At 43.2% G+C, this 12273-nt stretch overlaps 2 protein-coding genes across 2 annotated transcripts; both read left to right on the forward strand.

The window, feature by feature from the left end:
- The first annotated feature begins 54 nt into the window (after nucleotides 1–54).
- Nucleotides 55–2746, forward strand: LOC307072043 (histone H3.3A). Its single transcript, XM_079731203.1, has 4 exons — nucleotides 55–197; nucleotides 1096–1239; nucleotides 1560–1713; nucleotides 1849–2746. Exons 2-4 carry the CDS (start codon nucleotides 1112–1114, stop codon nucleotides 1975–1977), a joined length of 411 nt encoding a protein of 136 aa, XP_079587329.1. The 5' UTR covers nucleotides 55–197; nucleotides 1096–1111; the 3' UTR covers nucleotides 1978–2746.
- An 800-nt stretch (nucleotides 2747–3546) lies between these two features.
- Nucleotides 3547–6978, forward strand: LOC307072149 (histone H3.3A). The gene is made up of 4 exons (XM_079731347.1): nucleotides 3547–3686; nucleotides 4464–4607; nucleotides 5205–5358; nucleotides 5494–6978. The coding sequence occupies exons 2-4, from the start codon at nucleotides 4480–4482 to the stop codon at nucleotides 5620–5622; spliced, it is 411 nt and encodes a 136-aa protein (XP_079587473.1). The 5' UTR covers nucleotides 3547–3686; nucleotides 4464–4479; the 3' UTR covers nucleotides 5623–6978.
- The last annotated feature ends 5295 nt before the right edge of the window (nucleotides 6979–12273 follow it).

Here is a 12273-nt window from a genome sequence, read left to right on the forward strand (position 1 = left end):
GGGGGGGGGGAAATCAAGAAGTTTAATTTCAGCCCCATGTAAAATGTTTGTTCCCAGTGCATCATGGGAAACGTGTCTTCTATCATTTTCCTATGTTCTCTTTTACCCTCCCTTCAGTTTATTGAGAGAACAACGCTTTAGAGACTCGAAAATAAATCCCAAATTCAAAGCTGTTATCTTCTGTAAAGTTTTGAGAGGTAAGTGTGAAATTTTTAGTCAAACCTTAATATTTCCTCTGCTGTCGTTACATTTAGTGGATGGGCATGTTTTGTTTTTTATTTTTGATGGAGAAGAAACGCCAGAAAGGCGAGCTATTATCAGCCTGGTCGAGGAGATGCGGGTCTCAAAGCTCTTGGTGAGGTCGATTTTGACTCGAAAATGCGGCCAAAGTGAGGGGTCATCTGAGAAAGGGCTGTCCATAAATAGTTCCTTAAAGGTGTATATTTTCTATTTTAAAATTCGGATTCAAGTTCCATGCGGTCGTTTTCTTATTATTCGGTCGTTATCGTGTTCAGTTTCTTCTTTGGAACAACGATTTTCCTTCCCGTTTACATTCTCGTTGCAAGCGGCCAGCAGTCATCTTTCTGGATGCTCGTTTCATTGCATAGCGCAGCCCGCGCGGGCGGGAACTCGTGGTTTTCCGACGAAATAGCTTATTTGGATTAAAAAAGCAAGGCTCGCGTGTACCCGGGAGAGCAAGACCAATGAAACGAGCAAACCTGTCTTAGTCCGCAGGAGGCGGGGTTAGTCGGGTGATCCTCTTTGCTGCCATTGGTGAAATTTCCAGACAGGTCCAACCCTAATGAAAATGTCTCGATGCTGATTGGATTGAAATGTAAATACAATCCTTATTATTTGCTACCTAAAATGTCAAAAAAAATGGTAACATTGCATAAGCCTCCTGGATACAATTGGCAGCTGTATATTTCTAATTTCCTCAACTTTGATACATTTCCTTTCAAATTGATCTGATGAAAGTCAGAGAAAATTATCAGATTGTTATTGGATCATGTAATTACATTATGACGGATCCAAAACTTGACTACAAATTAATTAGTATAGATTTTCTAAAGTTTTTTTTTTACATTTTCTCAGGTGATCTCTTGAAGCCATGGCCCGTACCAAGCAGACCGCCCGTAAATCCACCGGAGGCAAAGCCCCTCGTAAGCAGCTGGCTACAAAGGCTGCCCGCAAGAGCGCTCCGTCTACCGGGGGCGTGAAGAAGCCTCATCGTTACAGGTAGACTGAAGTGCCACATGTTTACGCAACCCCTACATTTGTATAATAAAATGATTCAAGTGTTAAACCACGAAAATATCCTAAATTCATTGTTTTAAGATAAGAAGGAATAAATAGTTGGAAACCCTAACCTTTGGCGCAGGTTTAATTGAGCTGTACTCTGAGAAACCGGCATTAAGCAGCCTAGTGTATGTACACACATGGTTGCATATGGATACAGTTTACTTTAATCATCCCTGTAGGAAATTATATTGACGTTGGCAGGTATAATTATTTCCATATTTTTAATAATTTTGTGCTAAAAACTTCTTCCTCTCCAGACCTGGAACCGTGGCTCTGCGTGAGATCCGTCGCTACCAGAAGTCCACTGAGCTGCTGATCCGCAAGCTGCCCTTCCAGCGTCTGGTGAGAGAAATCGCCCAGGACTTCAAGACCGACCTGCGCTTCCAGAGCGCCGCCATCGGAGCTCTGCAGGTGAGAACCGCGTGGCTCTTTGTCCTGCATGCTAATAAACGGACTGTCTGTGAAAACTTGGGAGTCGCAGGTGTTCCCTGGGGAGCCGCGAGGAGACGGCCCTTCTAACTCTTCCCTGTTCCTCTCCCTGTGCAGGAGGCCAGCGAGGCCTACCTGGTGGGTCTGTTTGAAGACACCAACCTGTGCGCCATCCACGCCAAGCGTGTGACCATCATGCCCAAAGACATCCAGCTGGCCCGTCGCATCCGCGGGGAGCGTGCTTAAGATGCTTTCACATTGATCATTTCCATTTTCCTCACATCCCCTCACCACCCATCTCCCTACAATCTTTACTTGTAGTTTGGTTTGAGGTTCTATATACTCTTGATTGTGATAACTGTAAAATGTGCCGTCACGTCTCCTTTGGTGCTACTAGTAGCAAAGTCTGCTTAGAGTTAGAATAGTGTTAATTATGTTTAAATGGCATGGTAATAAAACAACACACTAGGCCTACTTAAATCCAACTAACCAGCTTGAGAGGACTAGCATTGTCATTATGGTGGAGTTATCAAGAAAAGAACACTGAGAAAAGTTTGGGTTCTCCAATTAGCATAGGAAATGGCATTTTCATTTTCTACATTGGTATGGTTGATCGATATTATCATCTAACATTTGTCTTTTTTCCGTAAGAGATTTGTTGAAACAAAGTGTTTTCTATAACATTGATGTATTTCTACTGTTATTGTATAAGCATAGAAAATTACTAAAGTATCATTCTGGTTGCCAATTTGAAATGTCATTGTTGTGTAATGACACTGCATGCTTTGGTAGACTAAAAGCGGCATATATGTAGCAGACAGACCTTTGTTGATGGTTTATTTTTCAGCCTTGTTATATCCAGGTTATGACTTATGGTTTCTCTCTCAGGTTGATATGATAACCTTTGATTTTTTTTTTACTACTGTTTTTGATTTATGTGCCTTTTTTATTTTTACAAATATTTGTACTCAAATTCATTCGCAAATATAATAAACATAATCTTGTGGTTAAACAATTTCGTTGCAAATATATTCGTCAAATGTTTTTTTAAAGCAAAGCGGTAGTAACTTCCAGTTATACCACCTTTCGTGTTTAACCTTTGATAAACATGGTAGTTATTTTAATCTGCATACTATTGAATAATAAGCAAACATTCTTAGACAAGATCATTTAAAACTTTTCAGGAACACAATGTGATTGCATAAATACTACAAAACATCCAAGGTGAGTTAAAAACAAGTTTGGAAATGCCCCAAAAAAACAGGCACGTTTTCAAGAATATAAAAAACGAAAGTCAAAGTTGTGTGATCGAAGAGTCAGAATAAGAATTACTTTTATTACATCTTATTGTACAAGTAAACGTAACATTCTATGGTTTGGTTCCTCAACAGTCACATAGCAGCAACAATACAAGATAAAGTAAATATAAAGTAAAAAATATAAATGTAAAAAATAAGTAAAAATGAGTAGCAGCATAGATCTAAACAATAAGATTGAATACGGATTACTTTTATACTTATATATATATATTACTCTGGAATAATAAGCAAATATTCTTATAAAATATCAATTAAAACTGTTGAACACAGGAACACAACGTGATTGCATAACTAGGCCTAGTACAAAACATCAACAGTGAGTAAATAACAAGTTTCATATACCCCCCAAAAAACAGGCAGTTTTTAAGAATACAAAAACGTATAGTCAAATTCGTAAGAAAGTGTGGGTATAAAGTAGGTATACGTCAACGTGTTAAACGTGTCGTGGACTCTCAGGTCTGTCAACAGTGGAGGCCTTGTTTTCAGATCGCAGGAATAAATAAACAGTTGCATTGTGGGACCCTTGATTGACGTGGCGGCCATTTCCCCGCTGGACGCTCACTTCCCATTGTGGGCACGAAGAAAAACACAGACAATCCGAACACTTCTCCCGTAGTACCGAGACATTACTCCGAGGTAAGTGCACACCAAAACAACTCATGCGGCATGCTGTCGAACTTGTTTTCTTTTTTTGGGTGTTAACTTTCGAAAATGTATTTCGATGTTTTCGGCCATGCTGTAGTTTTACCGGTGTAAAGAAATAACAAGCGGCGGGTGAAACGACAGCGGAACGTCGCCTTTCTGCTCGCGCTCCGACGAGGCGGAATTCTCTTTCGAATTATGCGCGCGGGTTCAGTTCGGTTCTACGCGGCTGACGGGGACCGTTTGGCTCCCGTGTGTCACCCTATGTGTTCCTTATCATGTCTTCTTTGGTCATGTAATAGTATTTGAAGTGGTTGACCCTGCTCACGTTTATAAAACCGCAGTTTTTTGTGCGCTACTCGGTTTGCTCTTCCGCTCTCGGTCTTTATCCCGTTGGCGCATCAGCCCGCCGCCATCATCACCCGGGTGCGGAGGCCTAGCCGTGACGGCACTATAACTGCCACGCCCACTTCGAGCAATGGGGAACGCTGATTGGCTAAAGGCAAACATTGCACTAGCCATGCAGGGTGGACTTTCTTTTCTTTTTTTTGCAATTTTGCGTATCTGTTTGATTGAGAGGATACGGATCAGTACTGCCCTGTCGAGCATTTGTTTGTTTACTAATTAAATAGTTTGGAAAGTCGGTGGTTTGGGCGCGAGTGGATGTCTCCGGTTTTTCTTTCATGAGATAATTAAATATGAACGACAAAGCATAATAACAAATTCATTATAGATGTACTGAAGCTAAGTTTACTATTTTCTTTGCCTCAGGTGATCTCCTGAAGTCATGGCCCGTACAAAGCAGACCGCCCGTAAATCCACCGGAGGCAAAGCCCCTCGTAAGCAGCTGGCTACAAAGGCTGCCCGCAAGAGCGCTCCGTCTACCGGGGGCGTGAAGAAACCTCATCGCTACAGGTAGACTGGTCGTCCTGTGCAAACCAGTTTAACAGCTATTGATTATGTCTCTGGTCGGCCTAATGTCTACCCAATGACCACGATTGGAGGATGTGGAACTTTCAAAAGAAAATAAAAAGCCATATATTTTCTCAGCATGTCTAAGTGCTTTGTAAACTAAAGTGTCATCAAAGTGGGATTATTTTTAGGTTTATTCAACTGTGCAAAACTCTCATATATTTATATTGTATTTATTTATAACGTGCAATTAAACTAGTTAGTATTCCTACTACTATTCTTACAATTGCAAAATGTAGGATCATTTCGCAATATCAATATTTACATTTTTTATAATTTGTTTTCATTTGAATATAATGCATAAACTTTATTTTTATTTTTTACAAACGTCTTATTTTCTATTAAGAATGTTAAAAATGTTAAACATTTTCTATGCTTCCATACATATTTTAACCTAATGTGGAGAAGCTAAAGAAATATATTTTCCAGCTGGGGATCAATAAAGTACATCTGTGGTGTACAGCCCCCTATCAGGTCTACCTGGTAGTGTACAATGATGAGCACGGGCTAAGTGTCCCCAAACCTCCTAACATTTCAAAGGCCTGGAACCGTGGCTCTACGTGAGATCCGTCGCTACCAGAAGTCCACTGAGCTGCTGATCCGCAAGCTGCCCTTCCAGCGTCTGGTGAGAGAAATCGCCCAGGACTTCAAGACCGACCTGCGCTTCCAGAGCGCCGCCATTGGAGCTCTGCAGGTGAGAACCGCGTGGCTCTTTGTCCTGCATGCTAATAAACGGACTGTCTGTGAAAACTTGGGAGTCGCAGGTGTTCCCTGGAGAGCCGTGAGGAGACGGCCCTTCTAACTCTTCCCTGTTCCTCTTCCTGTGCAGGAGGCCAGCGAGGCCTACCTGGTGGGTCTGTTTGAAGACACCAACTTGTGCGCCATCCACGCCAAGCGTGTGACCATCATGCCCAAAGACATCCAGCTGGCCCGTCGCATCCGCGGGGAGCGCGCTTAAACCCTCTCTCGCTCTCCCTTTCACCTCTTCTGCTTTTTCACCTCCTTTCCTCCCTTCCTTCCTTCACCCGTCTATCTTTTCCCCCCCATTCCACCCTGCTCCCTCCCGGTGTCGGTAGTATGTAGAGGAAACTTATATGATTATATTATGAATAAAGTGTATAGTTGTGTTTTTCTTAGTGCTCTTGGCAGCAGGCTTTTAGGGTACTCTCTTTGTGTGCATGTACCTGCTCTGTGGTGATCAGGCCTCACTTGCACACACTCACACCAGCGCACGCTCGCATGTGTGCCTGCGTTGGCAGTCTTCAAGCTATGCCTCAAGAAGTGTACCAATTCAATAATAAAGGTGTTATTCTGTGCACAGAAAAGGAATAGATTGGATGTGACTGCGAATGGAGGGGCAACAGACAGGAGGTGAGGTCTGCTGGGTGACTGCTGCCCAGCAGGGTGCTAGGAGAGCCTCACTCTCTGCTCCTGCCAGGTGCTCTACCTGAGTAGAGGTAGTGTCCAGGCCACAGGCTGCAGCCACTTGCTACACTCCCGCTAGCAAAGCTGGAATGTAACTGCGCCCCGTTGTGTCTGTGTGTGATGGGCAGCTCTGATCAGCACCGCATATTGTATACAATTCATAAAGTATCTTTTGAAGAAGATTGATTTATTACCGTATATTGATCGTCGCCGTCATGATTGTTCTGTTTCTGTTTTTAATTTGACAATAACAGGCATGGGGTTTTCACTGCAGACATTTTGTGAATGACTTGAGGATGGGGGGTGTGATTCAGATACAAATAAAACGTAACCTTTTTCTACTGACAAACAAAGTCATTGTCTTGCTTAGGCAGCCAAAGATAAATCTTTAAAGATTATTTTCCTAATTGACGTAACATAATCCAGTTTCTTACTGTTTCGTTCAAATTGGCTATACTTAATAGTATGAGTCAAAGCATGAACACGGATGTTAAGATTCAGTGATATTTTTTAAGACTGGCTAGGTTTTGATCCAGGCCTTGTTACGCAAAGGTTTGTGGAGATTCGTACTTTCTCCAAAATAAGGTGAAATATATTTTTTGGAAAATGTGAAATTGTATTGTAACTCGATGTTAATTCATCACAAATTCTGAATTCGCCTTTCTGTATTCATTCCCCCTGGCTTCTCCTTCAGATCCATACATCATCTGTGTACCTTTTCTCAGGTTCTCATCTTTTTAACTTAAATCTGTACATTTGATTTTCTCAATTTCTCATTGAAATACATAACTTTTTCTTTTTTTACTTTGGGGATAATGTTTCAATTAAATATTTGTATTTTCAAGATTTGTCATATGAGGTGGTAATAAATTGATGTTACACGAACCCATTTGATGTCTGAATTACAAATCCTTTAAAAATGCACCATATCAATAAATTAGAATATTTTGGAACAGAAAATTGAAAATCATTATTTAGATTCATTACACCCAAAGTGAAATATTTCAAGCCTTTAATTGTTTTAATTTGGATTATCTGTGTTATCAAGTCCAAAGTCATGCAGCCGTCTATCAGGAAGTTTTAGAGCACTTAATGATTCCTTCTGCTGACAAGATTTATGGAGATGATATAATTTTCCAGCAGGACTTGGCACCTGCCCACACTGCCAAAGTACCAATGCCTGGTTTAATGACCACAGGACTAGTGTGCTTGATTGGCCAGCAAACTGCCTGATCTGAACCGCAGACCTCACAATATCTTGGGAGCAGGGCCGGCGCTGTCCTGCGTACTACGGTGAGGGTTTCAGTGCGCCCTAACAATTAATTCCGCGCCCCCAACCTACTTCGTTCCATTTGGGAACATGTTTGGTTTCATTTAAATTGTTTCGTATATTTTTATTAATTAATTAAGAGCGTCACCAGAGGGCGCCCCCAACACATTTGCCGCCATAGGCGATCGCCTAGGTCGCCTATGCCGAGCACCGGCCCTGCTTGGGAGGATATAAAATAGAATATCGGCCAACTATAATGGCGAGAGTTCAGGGATACCTGTTTTTATGGCATGCATGGCGAGTTCTGCATCGTTGATATGAACCTTGCTTTAGTTGGACGAAATTACCACAAGGGGGCGTGCCAGCACCGTAATGGTTTCGTAAAGTTCGAATTCTACCATGTGCGTCGAGCTGAAACGAAACAAGCCATGGAACATAATGGGTGAAAGAAGGAACAGTAATTAACAGAAAAAACAGGCATAGATGACAATGAGGACCACACACAAATATTTTAGCATTTAAAGATTGATATCCTCTCATGTGGTTACCATCATCACTGTTTGATTTCATCTCTCTAATTCCTTAAAACGAGACACACACGCACACACACACACACAAACACACACACTCACAAACACACACACTCATTTCCACATAATTACATTGATGACTCTGTGTCCTCTGTTAAAATCATTACAATGAAAACACACACAGACAACAGACATAATGAAACACCAAAGCCTTAATCCTGTTGTTTTGAATAAGCACCGTACAAACCTAGGCCCGTCAGGGCACACACATATAAACACACATAAACACACATAAACACACACACACACACACACACACACACACACACACACACACACACAGACACACACCATCAACACTCAACCTTCCAATTATTCTGTCCACTTTGTTATTTTCTATTTTAAGCAAAAATATAAGGAAATAAACAATGGCTTGTAGCCGTTTTCCCATTGTTGAAAATCCAACTTAGTCTGAAATGCAAAGTCATGTTTTATGAATGTATTATTAGTATGAATGAATACAAGGACTCCCAATAACTCTAAGCAACTTCAAACTCATCACATAGCTGTTAAAATAATTGGGAATCGAGATTGGGACCTTGAACAGAACATATTCACATATGGGCCTAGTGGCATTGCTTTTATTGTTTTCGGATCCAAATATATCGACTCCTCTCAAGTAGTAGAAGTAATCATTTTGCAGTGAGTTAACTGGAAAATCATAACAAAATGCAGAATATTTGGGGGTCCTCATTGTACTGTGTTTAACCTTGTGGGGGTTAGGTGGGCTACTAGTACACTGTAGGTTTGAGGAGCTTATTGTATGAATAATTACCATAAATTAAATCAGACACTTGTTTTTTAATATTCAGTTTACTGCGCTTCAATCACAATAAAATACGTATTCATGTGATACATTATTTAATCCGGCATAGGGAGGAAAAAAAAACATGGGGCCTTTAAGCCATGAATGTAAACAAAAAACATGACCTAAACAGGATATAGCTGTACAGCCTAATGTAAGTCCAAACAGCATCAAAACTGTGTCTATTAATATGGACGGAATATTTATAAAAAATTACATTTTCAAATAACAGACGTAAATGAATACATCATGAAATGACAATGACAAAAAGAACGAATGAACACATCAACATATTATGGTGACAATATCATGGATCAGATAATAATGAATATTGGAAGGTGAAGTTTTAAATTAAGAGATTCAGATTTGCTAACTATCATACAAGGTAAATCAATGGTAGACAAAGAACAGGAATTTTAAAACATGGGTCCTTCATTTGCCATAAAGGTGTGTGTGAGAGATAGAAATATTGTGTGTGTGTGTGTGTGTGTGTCTGTTTGTGTATGTGGGCCTCTATGTACGTGTGTGTGTGAGAGGTACAGATAGAGATATTGAGATATTGTGTGTTTTTGTGTGTGTGTGTGTGTGTGTGTGCGTGTGTGTGTGTGCGTGTGTGTGTGCGTGTGTGTGTGTGTGTGTGTGTGTGTGTGTGTGTGTGTGTATGCGTGTGTGTCTGTGTTTGTGTGTGGGTATGCTGGTTCGGCCGCACTCCCAGCTATAGGATGTGCGCTCACCATTTTTCCAAGGTCTGCATGGTGGCCCTCCATCTGTGGCACTCAGGGGATTACAGCCAATCTGTCTGTCTGCCTCTCGAAGTGCTGACGGCCAGCGCAGGCCCCAGATTAACAGTGCGCCGGGGCGGGGGGGGGGGAGTGGCTGGTGGTGCTTGGGGTTGGGGTGAGGCCGCTGGTGGTGCTGGTGGGGATAGAAATTGTCCCACAACTGATGTTATTTATGTGTTTATGTGAGAGAGAGCGAGAGAGAGAGAGAGAGAGAGAGAGAGAGAGAGAGAGAGAGCGAGAGAGAGAGAGAGAGAGAGGAAAGAAAGAAAGGAAGACTGACCACAACACATGATGTACATCAAGCCCACAGCCTTCTCCACTTCTCCCCAGAGGAACACAGGGCGTCCATGTCCAGTGGAGACAGGATGAAGAGTAGAGGGGGAGCGGGGAGGGGGTCGACAGAAGGGGCAATGCAGATTAGAGTGTTGCTATATGGGGGGGGTTAGACAGATATATAGATGGCTGTGTGCGTGCATAAGGGATAGAGACGGGAGGAGGAAGGGGAGTCGGGAGGAGAGGGAATGGGGGCAGCGGGGTCAGATTAGATTGCTGCAACATGCAGGCGGTGGGATTAACCAGGCATCGAGACATGGCCGGTAGGAGGGGGCGACCAAATGAGGGGTCTCTTTGGGGTCGGGGGAGGAGCGAATTGTGTTAGTCCTGGTGGTATTGGTGATGGTGGTGGTGGTGGTGTTGATGGTAGTGGTAGGTGAGGTGGTAGTTATAGGTGGTGGTGTTGGAGGTGGTGTTGGAGGTGGTGTTGTTGGTTATAGATGTTTGTGGTGGTGGTTTTGGTAGTGGTGTTGGTAGTGGTGTTGTTGGTGCTGCTGGTGATGGTGGTGGTGGTGGTGTTGGTGGTGTTGGTGGTGGTGGTGGTGGTGGTGGTGTAGGTGTTGGTGGGGTTGGTGGTGGTTGTGGTGGTGGTGTTGGTGGTGGTGGTGGTGTTGGTGGAGGTGGTGGTGGGGGTGTTGGTGGTGGTGGTGGTGTTGTCGGTGGTGGGATTCGTTGTGTTGGTGGTGGTGTTGGTGATGGTGTTGGTGGTGGTGTTGGTGGTGGTGGTGGCGGGTTGGTGTTGGTGGAGATGTTGGTAGTGGTGGTGGTGCTGTTGGTGGCGGGATTGTGTTGGTGGTGTTGGTAGTGGTGGTAGTGGTGGTGTTGGTGTTGATGGAGGTGGTGGCGGGGTGGTGTTTGTGGTAGTGGTGTAAGTGGTGGTGTTGGTGGTGGTGGTTGTGGTGAAGGTGGTGGTGTGTGTGGTGTTGTGGTGGTAGTGTTGGTGGGGTTGTTGATGTTGGTGGTGTTGGAGGTGGTGTTAGTGGAGTTGGTGGTGGTGGTGGTGAAGTTGGTGGTGGTGGTGGTGTTGGTGGTGGAGTTGGTGGTGGTGGTGGTGGTGTTGGTGGTGGTGGTGGTGGTGGAGTTGGTGGTGGTGGTGGTGGTGGTGGTGGTGTTGGTGGTGGTGTTGGTGGAGTTGGTGGTGGTGGTGGTGGTGTTGGTGGTGGAGTTGGTGGTGGTGGTGGTGGTGTTGGTGGTGGTGGTGGTGGTGTTGGTGGTGGTGATGTTGGTGGAGGTGGTGGTGGTGGTGGTGTTTGTGGTAGTGGTGAAAGTAGTGGTGGGGGGAGACGGTGGTGGTGGTGATAGTAGTGGTGTTTGTGGTAGTAGTGAATGGGTGATGGTGGTCGTTGTAGTTTTAGGTGATGGTGGAGGTGTTCCGTGTTGGTTTTAATGGTAGTGTCAGTGGTGGTTATGTTGGTGTTGGTGATCCCCACGCCAACTCTCCATTGCCATACCATTGTCTCCATTTTATATTCACCTTGAAAGAGCTAAATATAAAAGGTTACAGGTCCATGTTTACCTGATAGGTCCCAATATACCCTTTTCACAAAGTCATCATCATAGCAGAAGTTGCTCACAACACAAAAAATGGGTCTGATCCTTTTGCTCTCACGGCACAGGTAGTAGACTATGCTTGAAGATTACACATGTGGACCATTGCTGTGCTTTGACACACAAAATTAAACACAACATGCCTCCCCAGTGTTAATGTTGGGGTACACCTGTGTTTGCCCTTCTAGGACCGCTCCTAGAATCATCCTAGGATCAGCTGTGTTTTGCCTTGAGGCCCCTATGAAAAGGGTCCATTTCGATCATGTTGAATTTTTCTAAGTTATATATAAATATATATATATATATATTTATCAAGTTATTTTATGAGTAAAGCAAGTTCAATAAACAAACAACTAGCAAACAACTAGCTTCTCCTGACCTTTCCTTTTCTATGCTTTCCATTCAGAGAATGTGCTTTTATTTAAACAGCACCTTTACTATAAGTGTTTGTGACTGATACCCCCCCCCCCCCCCCCCCCCCCCCCCCACACACACACACACACACACACACACACTTACAACTCATTTACTACCTCTCTCGCTCTCTATCTCTCTCTCTAGCGGACTACCGTTCAATATAACAAAAATCGAATAAAATGATGAGCATGAAACAATTAAACCTCAGCTGTACTGACAAAGGATCAGTGTAGAACAACAAGACGCAGTGTATTTGTTTAAAGCAGCAAAACATGAAGCCGTCTGGTGTTCCGTGTCTCCTGGTTCACGGGCCGAGTGCACATAGTGTACGTTGCAATACACCGCCTCAACCTCTTTAACTATCTCACTCAGATTCTCCCTCTTGTGAGCCGGGGGTAACCTATTACGTGTTTATAATTATGCTTAACTATTAATTTCT

The sequence above is a fragment of the Pollachius pollachius genome (assembly GCF_949987615.1).
Source record: "Pollachius pollachius genome assembly, chromosome: 3".
Lineage (NCBI taxonomy): Eukaryota > Metazoa > Chordata > Actinopteri > Gadiformes > Gadidae > Pollachius > Pollachius pollachius.